This window comes from Elephas maximus, chromosome 5 (genome assembly GCF_024166365.1).
Source record: "Elephas maximus indicus isolate mEleMax1 chromosome 5, mEleMax1 primary haplotype, whole genome shotgun sequence".
Taxonomy (NCBI): domain Eukaryota; kingdom Metazoa; phylum Chordata; class Mammalia; order Proboscidea; family Elephantidae; genus Elephas; species Elephas maximus.
Genome location: NC_064823.1, coordinates 84208742 through 84233256, shown reverse-complemented (window position 1 = coordinate 84233256; position 24515 = coordinate 84208742). Strand labels below are relative to the sequence as shown.

General features: G+C 37.9%; 1 protein-coding gene across 1 annotated transcript; it reads left to right on the top strand.

Annotated features, from left to right (window-relative positions):
• Positions 1–475: 475 nt before the first annotated feature.
• On the top strand, positions 476–21644 carry AFP (alpha fetoprotein). Its single transcript, XM_049886043.1, has 14 exons — positions 476–560; positions 1259–1310; positions 2118–2250; positions 4057–4268; positions 5343–5475; positions 6435–6532; positions 8507–8643; positions 11186–11393; positions 14858–14990; positions 15487–15584; positions 16156–16294; positions 18349–18572; positions 19689–19821; positions 21600–21644. Exons 1-14 carry the CDS (start codon positions 476–478, stop codon positions 21642–21644), a joined length of 1830 nt encoding a protein of 609 aa, XP_049742000.1.
• The last annotated feature ends 2871 nt before the right edge of the window (positions 21645–24515 follow it).

Below are 24515 nucleotides of genomic sequence, written 5' to 3'. Positions count from 1 at the left end.
AATTATCGTTAAGGAGGCAGATTGTCCCATCCTTTGGCCACGGAATGGCTGGTGGGTTTGAACAACCGAGCTTTCGGTTAGCAGCCAAGTGCTTTGACCACCGAGGCTCCTAGTTTTTTCATTCTGATCCCATTAATGTCTTTACTTGAAAGGAATTAATTATCCTACAATTTTGGGGGGAGAATCTTTTTGAATACTCTGTGACTTGAAAAGAATGTTATATTTGCAAATGGAATGAATTTGCAGTTTTTTCCACCCAAGGAGGTCTGTGTCCTTGAACATAAAATACAAATAACCCCTGTGCTGTTAATTATTGGCAAATCATCCCACTTGCAACCTAAGGAAATGAAGTTACAGGTATAATAACAAAAGTTACTAGTTAACAGATACTGGTTGAGAAGGGTATAAAAGAATTTCAATGTGATTGTTCCATATTCTGCTCCCACCATTGCCAACAAGAAAGTGACCAGCAACCATGAAGTGGGTGGTAGCAATTTTTCTAATTTCTCTACTAAATTTTACTGACTCTAGAACACTGCATAAAAATGCATATGGAGTAGGTAAGTTATTTTGTGTAGTTTTTGCCTTTTCTCTGTATCAGAATTCTTAAAAGTTCTTAATTTTGTATTTATTCATTCTCATGTTTATTTTTCTGCACAGGGGAAATATATTTAATTGCTGGACATATTTTAATGAAAAATTAAAGCTGTAACTTTAATATTATCTATCTGAATGGTTTACATGCTCTACATTGAGTAAATTTCGTGTGTATTATTTATTAAATTGGTATACATATTAACTTTGCAAAATGTATTAGTGTATGTCAGGCCACAATCCTGGCTCCTTCATATGTAAAATTCCCTCATATTGGTAAAATAAGTAATATCTTTATTCTTTACATTAGAAAAAGGGTCATTATTTGAATATCTGAACAAGAAACACTGCGACAAGCAAGCTGTGGTACAATCATGTTGAAAAGGGTGACTGAATATTTTTGACCATTTGGTTTTCAAGTACAGGGAAAAACCAGACAACCAGAGATGTAAAATCTGGCTTTTAGTGCTACATCTGCTAGAAATTATTCTTGTTAACTTTGTTCCCTAGTTTTCTTTGAGATGTTTCGATAAATGATCCTGAACATCTTCTCAGCCCTAAAATTGTATAGTTCTAACTTAAATGCATTTACATGTAACAATGATTCCTTTTCTGGTTGCAGCGGAAAACATAATTTTTCATGAAATGTTATTTTGCTTTCCAGCTTCACTATTGAATTCTTCCATATGTTCTTCAGAGATGAATTTAGTTGACCTGTAAGTTTTGCTCATATAAATGCAATTTAGATCTGCTAAGCAATGATAGGAAACCCCGGTGGTGTAGTGGCTAAGTGCTACGGCTGCTAACCAAAGGGTCAGCAGTTCAAATCTGCCAGGCGCTCTTTGGAAACTCTATGGGGCAGTTCTACTCTGTCCTATAGGGTCACTATGAGTCGGAATCGGTTCGATGGCACTGGGTTTGGTTTTGGTTTGGAAGCAATGATAACTTTTATTAGGAAATCAAACAACAAAACTGGATAACACTGTAAGTTTTCAAAAGCACTAAAGCAAATTGGACAATATCAAGAAAACTTATTTGTAAGAGAATATAACTTGATTTTGAAGAGGTTGACCTGTTAGCCAATGCATCAGATATTAACTCCTGGATTCCTTGGAATTCCATGTGTCAAACCAAAATAAGTTCAAATGAACAGTAAATAAATGAGATCAGATTTTAGAAACTGAAGACAAGTTTTGAACAGAGGAAATCATGGATGAATAGATACTTGGGAATTTTTCCCAACAAAGCCAGTAGGATGATGTTACTATATTCTCTATGTGCTTCTAGAAGTGTTCAGTTTTCTGTTATTTGTATTGGGTATGATGTTCTCTTGAATGCTCTACTTCCATTCCACATTTCTAAAGTTTCTAAAATAAAATTTAAAGTACTGTGTTGCTGCTACGGTACTGTGTAGCGCGTTCTGTTCACAACGTAAAACCAAAAGCAAATAAGCAAAACCATGCTTGAGGAAAATAAGGTCCATTAACTCTGCACCTTAAACATCCACACGCATTTGATTCCAGAGCTACCACATTCTTTGCCCAGTTTGTTCAAGAGGCCACTTATCAGGAAGTAAACAAAATGGCAAAAGACACACTGACAGTGACTGAGAAGCCTGCTGGCAATGAGCAGCATGCTGGGTGCTCAGAAAACCAGGTGAGTGAATAATAAAACAAAGCACTGTGATGCTTGACTACAATTTAGCCTGCAGAAGAGAAGATACAGGAATGACATGAGAGACACATTTAAGTATTTGCAGAGCTGTTGTGTGAATGAGGGATTAGATTAACTGTGAATTGCTGAAAAGGGCAGAAGAGGAAACAATGGGTAATAACAAGCGTGGTGACTGGGTACTAAGGTTCTGAAATAAGATTATTTTGGTGATCTTGTACACATTACTTATTTGAACTTCTGTTTCTTTATCTTCGAAATAAGGAATAATAATAGTTGCTGTTTCAGAGTTGTCATGGAGATTGATGTAACAACAGTAACGAATTTTCACTATGGGTTTAAACATATGGAAGATCATGAACACGGCAGAGGACAGGACAGTGCTTCAGCCTGTTATACATAAGGCCGGCATGAAGCGGAGCTGACTGCACGGCAACTAACAACAGTCTTTATTAAGCATAGACAATACGATGGTCACTATTCTAGGAAGTGACATTCCAAGTACTTCGTGACATGAGGCACTAAACTGACAGATTAGAATGAATGTCCAGTGAGTCCGAAGAGACTTTGGTTGAGGCTTATTGATAGAATAGCATCTTTGCTTGACACAGTGGTTAAGAGCTAACCAGAATGCCAGCAGTTCAAATCCACCAGCTGCTCCTTGGAAACCTAATGGGGCAGTTCTATTCTGTCCTATAGGGTCGCTATGAGTTGGAATGGACTTGATGGCAGTGGGTTTGGTTTGTTTTTGGTTTTATAATCTCTGCTTACAGATATTAATTTATTAAATCTTCACAGTGATCCTAGGAGATAGATGCTAGTCTTTCAGTTGAGGAAACTGAGGCACAGAGAGGCTAAGTAACTTTCTTAATAAAGCAGCAAAATGGCAGAACCAGGATTTAAACCAGGCAGTCTTATTTCAGAGCTAATGCTCATAGTGGCTTCACTACAACGTGAAGTAAATGTGAGATGCATAGCCCATAGTTAAGGTTGCCAGATTTAGCAAACAAAAACTACTAATATACCAGAAACCAAACCAAACCCAGTGCCGTCGAGTCGTTTCCGACTCATAGCGACCCAAAGAGTTTCCACCGAGTGCCTGGCAGATTCGAACTGCCTAACGTTTTTTTATCCCTTAGGTTAGCAGCCGTTGCACTTAACCACTAGGTCACCAGGGTTTCCAACTAAGATGCAGTACTCAGTTAAATTTGAATTTCAGGTAAACAACAAATACATTTTAGTATGAGACGTCCAGTGTAGAAACTCAATAAATACTAGTTATTATTATTATCTCAATGTAGAAAAGAACTTTATAATAATTGCTGTTGTTAGGTGCCATCGAGTTGATTTTGACTCATAGCAACCCCATGTAACAGAGTAGAACTGCCCCACAGGGTTTTCTAGGCTGTAATCTTTATGGGAGCAGATCTCCAGGTCTTTTTCCCTTGGAGCCACTGGATGAGTTCGAACTGTCAACCTTTTGGTTAGCAGTCAAGCATTTAAAATAATTAGAGGTCTCCAATTATGACACAAAATACATGATCTTTTCCTTTTAAGATAAAATAATTTTGTCTAATAGTCATGTGTATTACTCAAGTCTGAAAACTAAAATTTCTTTTCCCAAAAGGCATTAAAGAAAGCTATCTCATTAAGTTGAAAGTAAATATTTTGGCATCTGTATGGGAAAGTATTTTCTCAATCTCTAACTCAGATTTTAGACTTTTCATGTGCTTTATAGAATTTTTAGTAAAGTTAATTGTCTATCATTAAAAAAAAAAATCTTTCCTGTAGCTATCTGCTTTTCTGGAAGAAATTTGCCATGAGAAAGAAATTTGTGAAAAGTATGGACTTTCAGACTGCTGCAGCCAAAGAGAGGAGGAAAGACATAACTGCTTACTAGCACGCAAAAAGGCTGCTCCAGCATCCATTCCACCCTTCCAGTTTCCAGAACCTGTCACAAGTTGTAAAGCATATGAAGAAAACCGGGAGATGTTCATGAACCAGTAAGTATACAATTTAAAGGTAAGTGAAAACCCCAGAAAGGGAGCAGAATCTAGTATTTCTGCAATTAACAAATGCACTATAAAGCACCTGTAAGTAGAAACAAATGTTTGCTGAGGTCATGCCCTAGGAAATTAGGGGATCAACTTTAAGTGTAACTTTGTTTCTACAACATGCTAGCTGCAGCATGGACCACATACCAGACCCACCAGCTGTTGCTTTAGTCTCTTGATACATGTCTCGCTTTTTTTTTCCTTTCTAATCTCTCCATTTTAGCTTGCCCAAGATTATACTAGTATTGCACAAATTACTCCTTACAGAGCCAAATAGTTGGTGTTTTGTGTTCAATAAATTGCCTGGCAATAAAAAGAAAAAAATATTTTTTAAGAGATTCAGGAATGTTTAAGATACATAAACATGGCTAACGTTTACTGAGTGCTTAAGATGTTGTAGGATGAACACGTGTGCCTGGCACACATGAGTGGTTCAATGCTCACAAACAACCTTTGATTTTGTCTCTTTCTCCTCTTCCTCCTCATTCTTCTTTCCATTTTGCAGGTGAGGAAATTGACACTTAGAATATTAAAACAACTGGTTCCGCTCACACAGCTAGTATGCTGCCAAGCTGGGATTTGAACCCAGGTTCTCTGTCTGTGAAGGCTGTTTCTACCTCTTAATCACGTCTATCTTCCATGTAGCTGCCTAGACCAGTGAATAGAGAGCCTGCATTTAGACCATCTCTGCTATGGAGACTGCCAAGATGGATAACTCCATTCCGGACTGATAAGGAAAAAAGAATCCTAATCTGCTTTATTTAGCAGATTTTTCATGAGAATCCTAAGCTAAGGAAATTTTTTTACAGTACATGGAAAAGATATGACCGTTTTCCCCTCAGGAACACAGTAAAGAAAAAGTTAAAAACATTAAAAAAAAAAAAAAAAAAAACCCACCAAAAACTAACTCTTTAAACAAGTTTCATTCCAGAGTCTGGTACCAGGCAGTAGTAGTCCTATTTTTCTGTGCTTGGGTTTGGTTTTTGGTTTTTGTAAATCTTATAACTCTATTTCATTTCACAGATACATCTATGAGATAGCAAGAAGGCACCCTTTCCTGTATGCACCTACAGTTCTTTTTTTGGCTTCTCGCTATGACAAAATAATTCCTCTCTGCTGCAAAGCTGAAAATGCTACTGAATGCTTCCAAACAAAGGTATATTTGTGTGGATATTAACTTGATATAGAAACCAATGCCTTAGTCTAGCTGTGACCATGACCCGTTAAAATGAAACAAAGTTAATTAGAAATATACTTTTGTGTGCTGAGGATTGTTTTCAGAATAGAAGATATTTTAGCAGTTTGATATTCTTTATGCTAAAAAATTAGATTTTCTGTTTTTGTGTTAATTTGTTCATTCATTCAGCCAACAACTATTTTGTTGTTCAGAAAGTGTGTTTGGTGGGATAAAAAAGAAAAGACAGAGGGAGAAATAATAAAAATGTAAACGAGAGGAGCAGGTGTTAAAAGAAGAAAGTAAAAGATGGCTAAGGAGTAGGAGGAAAAAAGGAAGAGGAAGAAGAAAGAAACAGTAAGAGAGAACTATGCTAAGTGCTTTGGAGTATTATTTCTTTTAATATTTGTAACAAACCTTGAAGTTTAAGTATTATTCTCACGTAACAAACAAGGAAATTTAGGTTTAGAGAAGTAAATTACCTTCTTAGGTTCAGAGAGCTAAAATAATATGATCCACAGTTAACGACTTGTTACCGGAAAATGCTACAACAAAAATGACTTAAGAGCTGTGACAATTCTCAGAACATCAAATAGGATGCAATTTCACCTTTTGTGACTGAACACACATTAAAAAAATTAGCAGGCTTCTATATGTCTTAAAACTATTTAAAATAACAGTTCATTAATTATTCCAAATATGAAAGTTTCAATATTTTTGTTTTCAAAATATTTTCAATGAATCAATCTGGCATAGATGCATAACTAACCTAAAAGAAAGAATGAAGAAAATTCTACAAAAATACATGGCATTTCTAGTTTTTAGTAAAAAATTTTGTATATTATGCAGCTTCGTGTTTTATGTATAACTTTGGTTTTCTAACTACCAGAACCTATCAAAGAAAATACGTGTTTTTTGGCATCTATTTCTTCCACATCCAGGGAGCATCTATTACAAAACAATTAGGAGAAAGCAGCTCGTTAAATCAGCATGTTTGTGCACTAATGAGAAGTTTTGGGCTCCGGAACGTCCAAGCCATGCAAGTTTTAGTTGTATATGTTTATATGTATCTATCTATGTGTCTGTGTATCTATCTATCTATCTATCATCCATCCGTCTGTCTGTCTGTCCATCCTTCCATCCATCTACTAATCCATCATCTCACTATCTGTTCTTGTTAGGATGGAGAGGATATAAAACAAAACAAAAAACCAAGCAAAAACTCAAACAGGTCATCGAGTTACCTAATTCAGCCTCTGCATTTTTTCACATGAGTAACCTAAGGTCCAGAGAGTTAAAACAACTTGCCTAAGACCACATTGCTGGTTATTAGGGCCCAGTTTTTCTAGTTCCCTGATCATGGTTTATTTTCATTATACCTGTCTTTCTGTTATGTCAGTGTTTGCACCCTAACCATTGGAACACCGAGATCACATACAAAAATCAAAATTACCAACAGTTTAGAGCTGTGCTGTTCAGTATGGCAGCCATTAGCCACATGTAGCCCCTGAGCATTTGACATGTGCCTAGTGCAACTGAGGAACTGTTCCATAAATATAAAATACACACCAGATTTCAAAGACTCGGTATAAAAAAAAAGAACACAAGATATCTCATTAACATGCTTTTATGTTGGTTACATTTTGAAATGATAATGTTTTTGATATATTTGGTTAAACAAAATATATTATTGAAGTGAATTTTATCTGTCCCTTTTTACTTTTTTTAATGTGGCTGCTAGAAATTTTAAATTACATATGTGGCTCACATTATATATTTATTTATCGGGCAGTGCTGGCTTACAGTACTCTTCAGCTCCATTTTATGATGAACTATGTACAGTAGAGGAAAACATTTGAGATGCTAATCAGAGACTGTTAGGTATTAGAATTCAGATTTTCATTTTTTTATTTATTTGTTAAATAACACATTTAAAAAATATTGTACACAGCTGAGACCTAGATTAAAATTTTCACTCACAGAGTAAATTCACTGAAACTTATTTTTGGAGGAGGTCAGAATTAGGCTTTAACTATCCTCTAGTTCTATTGATAAAATGGTTAGGCATTTGGGTACTAACCAAAAGTTCGGTGGTTTGAATCTACCCAGAAGAGGCTCGGAAGAAAGGCCTGGTGATCTTCTGAAAACCAGCCATCGCAAACCTTACGTTGGGCAGTTATGCTCTGACACATGTGGGGTTGCCGTGAGTCAGAATCCACTCAACAGCAATGGATTAATTTTATCAGAAACTTAATGATTCATGAACTTATTTATTTAAATGTATTTTAGTAATAAAGTATAAATTAAGAGGTTATTATATTGGCTTTATCATTGGCTATCCATAAGTGACTGAAGTTAAATGTTCTAAATTTATAGAGACAATCCATCATCATCAGTAGCAGCAACACTAGCTGTTCTAGGGGTCAGTGGTTTTATGCAGACATCACAGAAACCGCAATGAAATTTGCAGAAAGGATCAGAAATTTCATTTCCTACTTCCCTTTTTTGGCCATGGTATAGGTCTGAAAGCAGAATATTAGTCTGCCCCACTTTCTTCTCCCATTTTACTGATTTTCATATGCAGACCTCCCTGGATTCTCAGAAGTATTTTTTCCCTCCCTAGTTAATTAAAAAAAAAAAAAAATTATTATTCTCGTGGAACTTTCCATTTCTTAATCATTTATCCTTTTAATTTTTTCATTCAGTCACTGCAATGATATCAGATGCTCGATATCAAAGATGAACAGCAAAGAGGGATAGGTTTCATCTCAAAGAAAGTTTTTAGGGAAAGATAAATTACTTGTGGGGCCAGGTCACAGTTTACAGAGTCACTGCCTTCCAATATGGGGCTGTGATTAAGAAAACCTACAACACTTTTTCTTTTTTTTTTTAAACAAGAACATTTTAGTCCTTTCTCTTTGGGGATACAGTGATACTAACATTCTGTAAATGTTCTTTAAGCTTGAGAGAGAAACAAGATGGATTCTGATTTCTTTTTTCCATTTTTTTCCAGAATTTTTACTAAAATGAGTCAAAAGTTTCCCAGAGCAAATTTTACTGAAATTCAGAAGATGACCCTGGACTCGGCCCACATACACGAGGAATGCTGCAGAGGAAACGTGCTCGAGTGTCTGCATGATGGGGTGAAGAGTCTTGCTTCCTAAATATGCTATGTTTTCTCTCCCTGGAATTTCTGTGGCAATTTTTCTTTCTTTTTCTCTTATCTAAAAGGGAGAAGGCTGCCTGACTTGAGTTGATCACACGGAATGGTAACTAGCTGACTGAGTGAAGTTAATAATGCTATTGCTTACTTAAACCATCTTTTGTTGTTCCTGCCTTTCCCTTAGGAGACCAGGGCTCAGTCATTTCTTCCTTCTAAAAATTATGGTAATCTTTCTGGAGAGTTCCACATAGAATCCTTGGAGGGTGGACTCTTTCCTTTTAATATATTCATTTATTTCATTTGACAAATACGTATTGAGTACTTCCTGTGACACTTATTATTAAGACACCCACTGACTTCCGGGAATTTATAGTCTGACAGGATAGATAAGACACGTGACCTTCTTGGGCTTGTTGTTGTTGCTGTTCAGTCAACTCCCGCTGATGGTGACCTTACGTAAAGCTGAATGCATCTTGGGGCTAGGCACTATCTTTTGTTCACTGCTGTCTAAATAGGCTGCCAAGATCATGCCTTGTACATGGATGGCACTCTATTACAGTTTGCTGAGTGAATGAATACAACATGAATAACATCAGAGACTGTTCTACAAGGTAAAAAGTGTGACGTGCTAAAGAGAGGTGTGAATAAAGAGCTCTTAAAAAAAAAAAAACAAACCTGTTGCCATGGAGTCGATTCTGACTCATAGCGACCCTATAGACAGAGTAGAACTGCCCCATAGAGTCTCCAAGGAGCGCCTGGTGGATTTGAACTGCCGACCTTTTGGTTAGCAGCCATAGCACTTAACCACTAGCTGCCAGGGTTTCCAAAGAGCTCTAGGAGAATGAAAAAACTAAACAAACAAACAAACAAACAAAAAGGGAGTCCCTGGGTGGCACAAACGGGTATTTGGCTGCTAGCCGAAAGTTTGGTGGTTTGAACCCACCCAGAGGAGCTAAAATAACAGACCTGGCTGGCTGCCTCTGAAAGGTCACAGCCTTGAAAATTTCACGGAGCAGTTCTACTCTGCACATGTGGGATCACCAAGAGTTGGCATGGACTTCGCGGAAACGAACAGGAGAATGAAAAAACTAAAACAAACAAAGACAAACCAATAAATACACAAAACCCAATAATAGATTTATTGAGCATGCCATCAGAAAAGAAAAAACAAAACAAAACAAAAACCCATTGCTTTCCAGTAGATTCTGACTGATAGCGACCCTAGAGGTCAGAGTAGGGCTTCCCAGAAACGGCTGGTGGATTTGAACTGCTGACCTTTTGATTAGCAGCCGTAACTCTTAGCCACTGCACTACCAGGCCTCCAGGCATGCCATAGACAGTAGCGCGTCAGGCAGTATAGCACTGGCCTTTTTTGAATCAACATTAGACTTCCTAGATATTGTACGAGGGGCCTCTCTGTCTCCAAATTACTCCCTCTCTGGCTCCCAGCGATACAGTTTCTTCTCTCAGGAGGCTTAAAATCACAGCTCTTAGGTATTCAAATAGCTTGAAAACTAGGGCTGGAAATCATTTCCAGAAGGCTGAAAGTGAAGATAAAATGCTCATTTCAGCCCACTCCCATTGCAACTTGGTTGAGACCGTCTTAGAAGTCAGCAAGGAGGCCTGAGGATGACGTGCCTGAGCACAGGCAGGGAATCCTGGTATGAATATTTGAGGAAAATGAACGGAAAGGAAGTCACTGTAAAAAAAAGCCTTTACGATTTTTCCCCCCTTTCTGGGAGTATTTGCATGCACATCAGGGTCATCAACAAGATCTGTTTTGTTTTTTCCTTAGTTCAATTTCCTTAGTCTTTCAATGACAATTTTACTGCCTTATATAGTAATTAAAAAGCAAAAATGTTTTCCAGTTTTTGGAATTTATAGTCCCCCTTTCACTTTAAAGCGGAAAAATCAATTTCAGTATGGTATGTAAGTTGGATTTTAGTAATTAAATAATGAGTTCTAATTGTCCCTGCTGAGAATGCACAGAATTTTCAATCCCAAGCAGGAATTTTTAGGCTCGACTGGACGGCAAGGGGTTTGGTATTTTTGGTTTGCCATTTCAATCTATATACTGCCCTCTAAAGGCCACAGTGAGTCACTGCAACTTTCTCTGATAAAGAGGGACCAGAAAGTTTGCTCGCCAAGCTGCAAATATCTAACAGAAAGTTTGAATACTAACAGAACGATACACAGGGACCAGCATGTCTTTAGATTTGGGGAGTAAATTTCTTATTTGTTTTAAAAGTTTCCTATGAAAATAAAGTGGTTTAGCTGACAATTATGAAAAGAAGAATTGAACAAATGGTGTAAGTGGGAAGGAGTTAGGTGCAAAGTGGGGAGAAAGCAGCTCTTTCTTCTTCCTTCCTCCCTCCCTTATTTTCTCCTTTCCTTCTTTTTTCCTTCCACCCTGATTCGTTCCCTTCTACTCCTGCTCCTTCCTTTCTTTCCTAGAGCTGGCACAGAGATTCCTCATTAAAAAATAGAACTTTAAAACTTATACTTTATTTTTTCTATTACAGCAAGAAGTTATGTCCTACATATGTTCTCAGCAAGATGCTCTGTCGAGCAAAATAGCAGAATGCTGTAAATTGCCCACACTCGAGCTTGCTCACTGCATAATTCAAGCAGAAAATGATGACAAACCCGAGGGCTTATCTCCAAATATAAACAGGTTTTTAGGAGATAGAGATTTCAACCAATTTTCTTCATTGGAAAAAGATATCTTCTTGGCAAGGTAACATACTCTGTAAATGTATGTTCACAAAGTGAAGAATACCCTGTGGCTGACTGCTTTGTATTGTTGAAATGGGGAGTTGTTGAAAAGGTTGTGGTTTTCGAGCTCAGTGTAAGAGAGGGATGTTAGAATGTTATAAGCCAAAGTATATTTAAGCAGATAATCTGTTATTGTTGTTGTTAAGTGCCGTCGAGTCAGTTCCGACTCATAGCGACCGTATATACAACAGAATGAAACACTGCCTGGTCCTGTGCCATCCTTATAAAAAAAAACAAAACACAATCATTGTTATACTTGAGCTCATTGTTGCAGCCACTGTGTCAATCCACCTCGTTGAGGGTCTTCCACTTTTCCGCTGACCCTGTACTCTGACAAGCATAATGTCCTTCTCCAGGGACTCATCCCTACTGACAACATGTCCAAGGTATGTAAGACGCAGTCTGGCCATCCTTTTCTCTAAGGAACATTCTGGCCACACTACTTCCAAGACAGATTTGTTCCTTCTTTTGGCAGTCCATGGTATGTTCAATATTCTTCGCCAACATCACAATTCAAAAGCGTCAACTCTTCTTCAGTCTTCCTTATTCATTGTCCAGCTTTCACATGCATATGATGTGATTGAAAATACCATGGCTTGGGTCAGGCGCACCTTAGTCTTCAGGGTGACATCTTTGCTCTTCAACACTTTGAAGAGGTCCTTTGCAGCAGATTTGCCCAATGCAATGCGTCTTTTGATTTCTTGACTACTGCTTCCATGGCTGTTGATTGTGGATCCAAGTAAAATGAAATCCTTGACAACTTCAATCTTTTCTCCGTTTATCATGATGTTACTCATTGGTCCAGTTGTGAGGATTTTTGTTTTCTTTATGCTGAGGCATAATCCATACTGAAGGCTGTGGTCTTTGATCTTCATTAGTAAGTGCTTCAGGTCCTCTTCACTTTCAGCAAGCAAGGTTGTGTCATCGGCATAACGCAGGTGGTTAATGAGTCTTCCTCCAATCCTGATGCCACCTTCTTCTTCATATAGTCCAGCTTCTTGGATTATTTGCTCTGCATACAGATTAAATAGGTATGGTGAAAGAATACAACCCTGACACACACCTTTCCTGACTTTAAACCAATCAGTATCCCCTTTTCCTGTCCGAACAACTGCCTCTTGATCTATGTAAAGGTCCTTCATGAGCACAATTAAGTGTCTGGAATTCCCATTCTTCGCAGTGTTATCCATAGTTTGTTATGATCCACACAGTCGAATGCCTTTGCATAGTCAATAAAACACTGGTAAACATCCTTCTGGTATTCTCTGCTTTCAGCCAGGATCCATCTGACATCAGCAATGATATCCCTGCTTCCACGTCCTCTTCTGAAACCGGCCTGAATTTCTGGCAGTTCCCTGTCGATATACTGCTGTAGCCGTTTCTGAATGATCTTCAGCAAAATTTTGCTTGCATGCGATATTAATGATATTGTTCTATAATTTCCACATTCGGTTGGATCACCTTTCTTGGAAATAGGCATAAATATAGATCTCTTCCAGTCAGTTGGCCAGGAAGTTGTCTTCCATATTTCTTGGCATAGATGAGTGAGCACCTCCAGTGCTGCATCTAGGGAATAAAAAATGGGGTCTAGCTTGTCATGGTGAGACTTTCCCACTGCTGTCATTTACTGACTTGCTTATGAAGCTGTGTTTGATTTTCTGTCAACTCCTCTGGAGTCAGAAGCTTTGTCATACCTGCATTAGTTACTCATATGAAGGCAACCATTGTACTTTCAAGTAGGATGTGAATATTTCTGTAAAAAGAAGAGTATTAAAAAAAAAGTGCTTCCAAAAATTAAACTCAATAGATGATGCTAGAGAGAAGGTCTTTTATTGCAATAGATTATTTGCTATTGATTGAATGCATCTTTTATTTTTTAAGGTAACCAAAGTGTGTTTAGAGACATTTGCAGTATAGTAGTTTGTTGTAATGTGATTGATAAACCATATTCTCATTTTATTTGCCTTTAAGGGAAGTATGTATTCAAGTTAATCCGTTTTCCTTTCCTGTACAGTGTGTATCCATGGGCATAATTTTAGAAGGGATTTGTGTAGCTCTTGGGGCATTATCCTATAGGGTCGCTATGAGTCGGAATCGACTTGATGGCAATGGGTTGCAATGGGTGGGTGGGGCATTATACTGAATGATCTCCAAAGGTCTTCCTGAATTTGAGTCTATGATTCTAATGTAGTGATGAAAATAATGGATGCTACGGTATTGTTGCCTTAGAATTAGATGTTCACACATTGTTTGCACTGCTAAATAAAATTAGGCAAACAAGAACAAAGTCCAGACTTAAAAAAAAAACACATATCAACAATTTATTGGTAGCAGACTAAAGACTACTAACTAATTTCTGTAACTTGGGAATACGATTAGTAAATTCGGGAATTATTTTTGTCTGTACAGCTACACACATCTAAAACTAACTTCAATAGAAGCAATTCTTCAATTGGAAAGGTTTTTTGCAGGAGCAATTTTCTCTGCTGAGAATGGTCTCCCCACCCCCCAGACATTTGCATGGTTTCCTTCACCCAGATCTCTGTTCAAATGTCAGCTGCCCAGAGAGGCTTTTCTGGACCACATGCTTTAAATTAGTGACCCCTCCACCTTGTGTGTCATCCCTTCTCTCTCTTCTGTCTTTGTTTATTTCTCTTCATTGTCTTATCACTGCCTGCAATTAGGTGACCAACTTCTTATTTATTTGTGTCTGTCTCCCTATAATCCGTGCTACTTAAAAGTTTTTTTTATTGTTGTGAAAACATAAAGGGCACATTTACCAATTCAATATTTTTTATGTGTATAATTCAATAAAACAAATTACATCGATTATGTTGTACAACCATCACCAATACCTGTTGCCAAATTTTAATGTATGTTTTCAAGGGTAGGAATCCTGAGTGCTTACAGCAATGCTAGCATGAGTAGGCATTGAAAAAGATATATGCTGAATAAACAGAAGTGAAGGCTACAATTGAAAAGCCAATGTGAGAGGTGCAAAAGAGAACAAAATACCATTTAGTAGGACAATTTGAGGGATTATAATTTGTATTAATAGTTTTGTCATTCTCATAGTTCAAGTCGCATCTGATTCCCAGGTTTATATTTATCTGAATGTCAACTTCTACATGCTATATTATACAGGAAAACCAAAAAAAAAAAAAAAAAAAATCAAACCCATTGCCCTGGAGTCGATTCCGGCTCATAGCGACCCTGTAGGACAGAGTAGAACTGCCCCATAGGGCTTCCAAGGAGTGGTTGGTGAATTTGAACTGCCGACATTTTTGGTTAGCAGATGTAGCTCTTAACCACTGCACCACCAGGGCTCCTGTATTACAGGAGTAATTAAGAAACTAATGATTCTTTATAGATGATTTTGTCTCTTTGATCCAATAACTTATCACATTTTTTTCCCACATATTTTAGTTTTACTTATGAATATGCAAGAAGACATCCTGAGCTTGCCGTCCCAGTCGTTCTAAGGGTGGTTAAAGGATACCAGGAATTATCTGAGAAGTGCTCCCAGTCTGAAAACCATCTTGAATGCCAGGATAAAGGGGTAAGTTGTTCTAGATTTTTAGGAAGAACTCGAAACACTGGATTGTTGTCATCCATGAAAAATGCTGTGCAGGTTTGAAATTGTTTGGTAACTAACTAGTGGCTAGCTAGTTATATCTATTAACTAAATATCTAGTAGTTTTCTATGATTAGTGGCTAGAAATAAATATGTTAACCAAGAGTTCTTTGGATATACACACGAAAAAAAATAATATCAGTGTTTCAACAGCAGGAGTTTTACACAAAAAGAACTGTAACCCTTTACCCAAAGACTGAGTTCTGCCATCAAATAATTTTGTGATTCACAAAGTTTTAACCTCAATCTTCAAAAGGTCTACTTATCTCAATTCTCAAAATTCACACCTTACCATCTTTAATGTAAAAAAACCCTAAGATTGATTTCGTAATAGAATAAACCAATATTGGTTAATGTTTGCACACAAAGTTACATGTCCACTAAGAGAAAAAAAAGTATATAATAATGCTTGTATTTCCAGGAAGAAGAATTAGAGAAATATATCCAGGAGAGCCAGGCACTGGCAAAGCGAAGCTGTGGCCTCTTCCAGAAATTAGGAGAATATTACTTACAAAATGCGTATGTTTTTGTAAACAGTATTTTTAGTGATTTAAAATTATTAACAGGTGAGAAATATAAACTTAGGTTAGTGACTCATGACTGTTCTGAATTTCAGCCCCTCCTTGCGACTGGAAGTCAGTGTGATGTGATTGCCCAATTCCCCCTGAGTGAGGGCGCTTTCCCTGGCCTCCTCTTTCAGGGAGCAACTAGATTGGCCTGTGAAGTCTGGTCCGTGACTCTGGCTCCAGGTTCTTCAAATGGCACAAATTCTTAGGGAAAAGATATCCATTCTTTCATAGTTAAAATACCAAATATAAAATCAACAGAACTTTTTTAAGTTGGGAACAGGGGTCAGTTTTCTACCCAGAGTTTCTTTTGCCAGTATGATACGTTGCTATAATAGGATAAAGTAAGTTGTTAGAGTAAATTCATATCAAAAGTTGACCCACGTAGAATGTGGATGAAACAAATAAACTGACCTCGTGTCTTTTGATACTAGAAGCAGCTAGCATAGAGGGCCTTGAGAAAGAGGAAGGTGTCCACATCTCATGAGTGACTCCCCAGGACTTGTGGGAAATGCTTGTTTCAGGTTTCTTGTTGCTTACACGAAGAAAGCCCCTCAGCTGACCACACCGGAGCTGATCGCCATCACCAGGAAAATGGCTGCCACAGGAGCCACCTGCTGCCATCTCAGTGAGGACAAGCAATTGGCCTGTGGTGAGAACGCAGTGAGTACCTGTCTTTTTAATCCCATCTGTTTTCCACCCTGTTTTACTTTAAATAGCTTCATCATTTCCATTTAGGGGAAATGGTAAAAACCAACGTGGAGGCGGCTTTACTGGGCTTGTTCAATGCATCGCACTTGGAGGGGGTATGAGAACTCAGCTCTGCACGGTTGGCCTGTAGTCAGGCTTTCTGTCCTTCTAGAGTGGTTGCTAGAAGCACAGCCAGTTTATTCATCAATATCTGAGCAAGTTTTTGTACAGGAAAGACGGGATGGCCAAAAAGTTATTCAACTCTTGATTTTTCTCTTTTTTGTTCACTAGATAGTTTAATGTTTAAAAAAGATATGCCTAAATTAAAGTTAGTCATTTTATTTTTAGCCATATTTACATTTTCGCATTTTGTGGCTTAGTTTGTAAGATAATCTTGTTCTTATTATATTATTACGGACAATTTGTCCCCTTTGTCAGTCGTGGGTGAGTCCTATGGTCTGAATAGTAAATTGACTTTCCAGTTAGTTAGACTGATAATCTTTACTTGCTGATGTCGCCAGTGTCATACACATGATTATAGGTTCAATTTTTTAAATTACTTTTCCCTCAAGGACACAATTGTGGACAAAATTGTGTATCTATTTCTTCCCTTTTCTTCTTTCTGATGACGGAATTTTTTGCTAGTTAGTCTTCATGTCCTAAAAATTTTCACCAAAGGTTAGTAGTGAAAGAAGAGACCAAACCCACTCCCATCAAGTCAATACCGACTCATAGCAGCCCTATAGGATAGAGTAGGACTTCCCCACAGGGTGTCCAAGGAGTGCCTGGTGGATTTGAACTGCTGACCTTTTGGTTAGCAGCTGTAGCTTTTAACTACTACGCCACCAGGGTTTCCAAAGAAGTGAAAAAAGAGTTTCCTGTAATTAAACATTATCTTTTTCATTTATTGAATTCTACACATTGGGACGACTTAGGGAAAGTAGGATGTTGCAATGGTTCAGGAGCATAGGTTCTGGAGGTTGCCTGACTATATTTCCATTCCACTTTTACTACTTATTAGTTGCGTCACACTGGGCAAGTTATTTATCTCCTTAAGCTTGAGTTTTTCATCTGAAATTTGAGACTCACAGAATGGCTGTCTCAAAGGAGGTAATCCACCTAAGTCGATTGGCACTAGTAAGGTACATAGTATCCACAGAAAACATGTTAATCTTAGTAGTAATTATTAACGAACCTGATGCCATCAAGTCGATTCCAACTCATGGCAACCCCATGTGTGTCAGCGTAGAATTGTACTCCATAGGGTTGTCAGTGGTTGGTTTTTCAGAAGTAGATCACCAGGCCTTTCTTCGCAGTTACCTCTGGGTGGACTCAAACTCCAACGTCTCCTTTAGCAGTGAGCGCATTAGCTATTTGTACCACTCAGGGACTCCAAATTATGGCTCGGTGCTAAAGACATATCTCTGAAGTGTGGAAGGTAGGAGGGATCTACATTAGGAAAGTCTTTAGCACTTAAAGAGACATACTGATATTGGCTCTATGTCTTTTCAATTCAGATTATGTGGTTAGGATTATTTGTAGATTTATATAGAAAGGTAAGCCATGTATTGATTTTCTTTGTTTAAAGCAGAGTCTCTCTCTTTTTTAAATTCCACTAGAGATGTCTATATAGCTGGAAGCGTGTATCTAATAAAACACAAACAGCTGTCCAGTGTCACATATGGAACATCTGTTACTAAATGCTGAGAGTTAGTCCCCGAAAATGAGTGAGTATTGGAATCTAGAATATGGCATCATGTGATCTCGGAGAACAAAAAACCAGAGTCACAGATCAGACTTCATAGGCCAATCTAGTTGCTCCCTAAAGTAGGGGGCCTTGGAAAGTTGCCCTTACTCAGGGAAAACTGGGCAATCAGATTTAGGTCAAGGTGTGGTAAAACAGCAGATTTTCCCGTAATATTAATTATGTGTTAAAAATTATTACAACAGTTTCTCTGGAATCCTGAATCAACTTTGTGGCTAACATCCAATCTCCTCCCTTTTTTCTTTCTTATTTTCCTAACTAGGCTGACCTTATTATTGGACAGTTATGTATCAGGCATGAGGAGACCCCTGTAAACCCTGGTGTTGGCCACTGCTGTAATTCTTCATATGCCAACAGGAGGCCATGCTTCAGCAACTTGCTGGTGGATGAAACATATGTCCCTCCAGCATTCTCTGCTGCCAAGTTCCTCTTCCATAAGGATCTGTGCCAAGCTCAGGGCGTAGCGCTGCAATCGATGAAGCAAGAGTAAGACATGGTTGTTTGCTAGCACGGAGAGGACTGATAAGACCAAATAGCAGTTGAGACTTGCCTTTGCACGCATGCTCTCTTGGGCCCATTACTGTAACGCTAAACCCCAAAGCACTTACGGAGTCTTTCAAAATAGTGTCTTTCATTGTCCTCATAGCCTCAATGGGAAGCAGGTCTGGAAAAATTCACTAGGATAGATCATTTCATGTTCGTAAATTAATTTTAGTAGTTATTGTGATGTGTTGTAGGGTTGAGGAAAAATAGGCAATGTCCTTGGGAAATAGTGTATATCCTTGCAGCAAGTCTGGGTACTTTCATTCCAAGCACTGGAAAATCACCATTGAATTTTACTTTGTACTATTTACTCTTTGAAGAGAATAGCAATACAATTTGATTCAACCGTGATACGAAAGGACATGTATATTTTAATTAGTCGTGGGAGACATTCTGTAATGGTGATGGTAATACAAGCCAATGAAACTCACATTCTCCAAATTTCATGCATGTTGATGCTTGCATGCTTTGTACAGTACATGGTCTTCCCTCATTTTGGAAAACCTGTTCTTCTCTTTTTTCTCTGTCAAAATCTGAGGCATGTTTCAAGATACAGTAAGAATGCCATGTCCTCTGGCAAGCCTTTCCCGTTCCTCTGGTCAACATTAGTCCCAACGCGGAAGCATTGTTAAATGAGTAGTGTGGGTAATTTGTGCTGCCGGCATTCAGGACAGGGTGTGATAATTCTAGAAGTCAGGGGTTTAGAAAATGAGACCGATCTGGGTCTCATTTAAGCATGGATAAGGCATCCTCTAGAAGACAGAATAGGAAAAGATATCCTAGTCAATAAATAATGGACTGTATTTCACTACCTGTAAGTATGGAGGAACTATGAAGCAGCCTTCCATTTATAATGTGCACAAATCCTGACCAGTGGAGCACTGGGCTTGTTCACAGCCTCAGCCCTCCTGAGGAAGTATTAGTAAGTGGGGTGATGGGGTGATGGACTGAGGGTTTAGGTTGATTATTGCCAGGGCTCTGAATGTTCTTTACCAGAAATGCTTTAGAAATAATACCATTGCCTAACTGACTTATATTTTGTTGTGTTTTGAATCACAGGTTTCTCATTAACCTTGTGAAGCAAAAGCTACAGATAACAGAAGAACAACTTGAGGCAGTCATTGCAGATTTCTCTGGCCTGTTGGAGACATGCTGCCAAGGCCAGGAGCAGGAAGTCTGCTTGGCAGAAGAGGTATGTGCTTCGTATTTTCACACTCAAAATACTTGCTATGGAGTTTTCTGTAGTGAGTAATGGGAAAAATATCCCATAAACCTCCAACTTTAAAACAATGCCAAGGAGATTTACATTTCTTTTAATGAAATAATTTTGTGAGATCTAAAAAATAATCATAAATTTCCCACTGAATATTAGGAAAAGGAGTAATTTTAAAATATATTAAAAGAGGCTTTTTTTTTTACTTTTTCCTAGTGGGGAAACTGTAAAGTGAATCCATAATTAATTGGTGATAATTTGCACAGCTTCTGGTCTAATTCAGCTAAACGAACTAAAAGGATTTAACAGCAAATTAATTCTACAAACAGGGTTGTTGTTACGTGTGTGGTGGTGTAGTGGTTAAGAGCTAGGCTGATAACCCAAAGGTGGGCAGTTCAAATCCACCAGCCGTTCCTTGAAAACCCTATGGGGAAGTTCTACTCTGTCCCACAGGGCCTCTGAGTCAGAATCAACTGGAAAGTAAATGGGTATGTAGGTGTGATAATAACTTAGTAATCCCTGCTACATTTGTAGTTGGCTACATTTGGTAAATCTTTAGCTTGTATTACAAAACAGACTTGGTTATAACATCATTATTTTTTTTTAAATATTCTTAATTCAGCTTTTTGTCAAATTTATCTGTCTCACAATATAGAAGTTTGTTATGTTTTATTATATGTAAAGTCCAAAGATACATAACATCTCAAAAAAGTAGAGCTTCCTCTGTAAGTGATGTAATTAAGTGTGCTCGAGCGTCTGTGCTTATCAGTAGGTATCTGTGTTTGCAGGGAGAGGTGGTGGGACATAGATAACCAAATTCAATAAAACAAAACGGATAAACTGGAGTTGATGCAAACCAGTTCTAATAAATCTGATACAAAAAAAAGAATGTGTCTGATTTGAGAAGACATTTCTTTAGATGTTTGTTGTTGTTAAGTGTGGTTGAGTCAACTTTTATTTAGATGTAGAGAATATTAACAAATAGCAGCAGTGCTTTCTCTACATACTTTTTATTTTCTAATGACTTGTGATTTGTGGAGGAAGGGAAAGGTGTGGTGAGGATTGGTAAGAATTTGGAAATTGATATAAAAAAAAAACCAAACCAAACCCATTGCTGTCGAGTCGATTCCATCTTGCAGCCACCCCATAGGACAGAGTAGAACTGCCTCCTAGAGTTTCCAAGGAGCACCTGGTGGATTTGAACTGCCGACCTTTTGGTTAGCAGCTGTAACTCTTAACCAAAAAAAAAACAAAAAACTATGCTACCAGGGTGGAAATTGGTCTAGGAATCACAAAAATCTGCTGTTGGTATGGGTGTGCTTTTTCTTGCCGGCTCCTACTGTCTCAGCTCGCTGGCATCAGAGAAGTATGTCTTTGTTTATTTCTTAATATATAATATTTTATTATGTTTTTGGTGAAAGTTTACACAGCAAATTAAGTTTCCATTTAACAATTTCTGTACATTGGTTACATTTTTCACAGTGTGTCAGCATTCTCATTATTTCCATTCTGCTTGTTCTGTTTCCATTAATCTAGCTTCTCTGCCCCCTGCCCCCACCCCCTTACCTTCTCATCTTTGCTTTAGGGTAAATTTGACTGTTTGGTCTCCAGTAGATGATTGTTTAAAGTACATCTTTATTTTAACTTGGTTAATCTACAAACCTGTAAATCTGCCCTGGATAATGGTGAGTTAACTTATGATCGGTACAATCTTTCATTCTTTTATCTGATAATTCTCATATGTTCTTAATTTTCAGGGTCCAAAACTGATTTCAAAAACCCGTGCTGCCCTGGGAGTTTAAACTACTTCAGGTAATAAAAAATTTAGACAAGACTAAAAATAATGTCGACTCTCTCCATGGTGAGATGCATCCTAAAAACTACTACTAAATACTTTTCTTAAAAATAAACGCAATTCAATAAAAAAGTTTATTTTAAAAACATTGGACCAAAATTATGCCCACAATATTAAATTAATGACTCAACTGATTCAAAATTCTTTTGGATTATTTCAAAGGTTTCAAAGAATGCCATAAGAAGCCTTTCCTATGTGTCTAATATTCCTCTGATTTAAAATAATAGAACCAGTTACTAACTGTACCTACTCATCTAATTAGTACTTAATATGTATTTGTTTATATTACAGGAGGAAGAGAAGAAACCAAAATGACTCTTGATTGTTGAGTTGGAAATTTTCCTTTAATTACAACTGACTTAGTACTTTCTAGTAAATTGATAAAATGATGTCTTTTATGTGACATTTCCCCATTATAGAAATAAAGAATCTACAAATATCTCCTTTTGCCTATTGTACTTATTCGTTAAAAGTTACGTACATAACTTATTTAAATAATTCTGTATAGCATTGCCTGGAGCAGATTCTGCTCAAAGCACTGAACATTTATTATTACAAGAAATTAAACCCATCCAAGGATGGATTTACAATAACGAAGGCTAGATCTCTTTGTGAACTATGAAACTTTTCCAAGTCAAGCACTGTTTGTTGCTGCCAGGGCATGTTATTTATGAAATGAACATTTCCTCCCAAACATCTCCGTGCTGATAACCCTGGACAATTCAAACAGCACATTCCAAACTCCTTATCTACTCCCTGCCCCAAGCTGTATCTCCGTCTTGTCCATCCTTGCAGTTGCTCAAGGCAGAAGCCTTGGAGTCATCTGTTATTTCTTTCTTTCTTCCATTTCACCCCTTTGATCAATCCGTGATCAAAGCCTTCAACGCATATCCATACTTTAACTATTTCTCAATACCTCTGATTTCAGCCATACTCATACCTCATCTGGATTACTTTGATAGCTTCTTAATTGGTTTCCTTACATCCACCTTATTCCCCCTCCCCCCATCTAGCCTCAACACAGTAATCTAAATAATCTTTTACGTCTAAGTTCGTCTTGTCACTTTTCACTCAAAATGCTCAGGTAGCTCTCCATCCACTCAGAGTAAAAAGCAAAGTCTGTACAATGGCCCTACGTGATGATGCCTTTATCACCTTCTCTCTTACTGCTTTCCCATTGGAGTTTTCTGCTCAGACACACTAGCCTCCATGCTGTTCCTGAAGTTACCAATTAATTTTTGCCCAGGATTTTGCCCTTGTGATTCTTCTTACTTGGACAACTATTGCCTCAGATATGTGCAGTGCTTCACGCTGTCGCTCCTAAGGCCTCTACTCAGGGTCATCTGCTGGATGATGTCTTCCTTGACTCCTCTATTTTAGATTCTATCCCTATTTCTATCTCAGTCTATCTCCTTTTCCTTACACATTAAAATGGAAGAATCTTTCTTAGCTCCCGTGCCCCAGAAAAAGAGGCCACAGGGCCAATATGGTTCTTGGGTCGTGGTTTACTGATCATTGCACATAAACACAGAGGCAAATATTGTAAACAAAATTATAGGGAATTGAATCCAACAAACTGTCCTTTATTCATGACCAAGTGGGGTTTATTCTCAGAATGCAAGTTTGGTTTAACATTTGAAAAATCATACAATGCAATTCAACGTACTAATAAATTAAAAAAAAAACTATATAATTATCTCAACAGATGCATAAAAAGCATTTGAGAAAACCCAACATTCATTCCTGATAAATATTCTTAGCAAACAATGAACAGAAGGGAACTTCCCAAACCTGATCAAGGGTATATGCAGAAAACGGCAGCTGAGATTATATTTGAAGGAGCCCTGGTGGTGCAATAGTTAAGTGCTCAGCGGCTAACTGTAAGGTTGGTGGTTTGAACCCACCCAGCAGCTCTGTGGGAGAAAGGCCTGGCGATCTGCTCCCATAAAGATTGATGCTGTCGTTGTTGTTGTTAGGTGTTGTTGAGTCGGTTCCTACTCCTATTGACCCTGTACAACAGAATGAAACACTGCCTGGTCCTGTGCCATCCTCACAATCCTTGCTATGCTTGAGCCCATTTTCGCAGCCACTGTGTCAATCCATCTCATTGAGGGTCTTTCATTTTTTTTGCTGATCCTTCACTTTACCAAGCATGATGTCCTTCTCCAGGGACTGATCCCTCCTGATAACATGGCCAAAGTATGTGAGACATAGTCTCATGATCCTTGCTTCTAAGGAGCACTCCAGTCGTACTTGTAAGACAGATTTGTTCATTCTTTTGGTAGTCCATGGTATATTCAATATTCTTCATCAACAGCATAATTTAAAGGCATCAATTCTTTTGTGGTCTTTCTTATTCATTGTCCGGCTTTCACATGCATACGAGGCAATTGAAAACATCATGGCTTGAGTCAGGTGTACGTTAGTATTCAAGGTGACATCTTTGCTTTTCGACACTTTAAAGTGGTCTTTTGCAGCAGATTGCCAATGCAAAAAAAAAAAAAATGCAATGCATCTTTTAATTTCTTGACTGTTGCTTCCATGGGTGTTGATTATGGACCCAAGTAAAATGAAATCTGGGCAACTTCAATCTTTTCTCCGTTTATCATGATGTTGCTTATTGGTCCGGTTGTGAGGATTTTTGTTTCCTTTACATTGAGGTATAATCCATACTGAAGGCAGTAATCTTAGATCATCAGTAAGTGCTTCAAGTTCTCTTCACTTTCAGCAAGCAAAGTTGTGTCATCTGCATATCGCATGTTGTTGATGAGTCTTCCTCCAATCCTGATGCCACCTTCTTCATACAGGGAATGAAGGA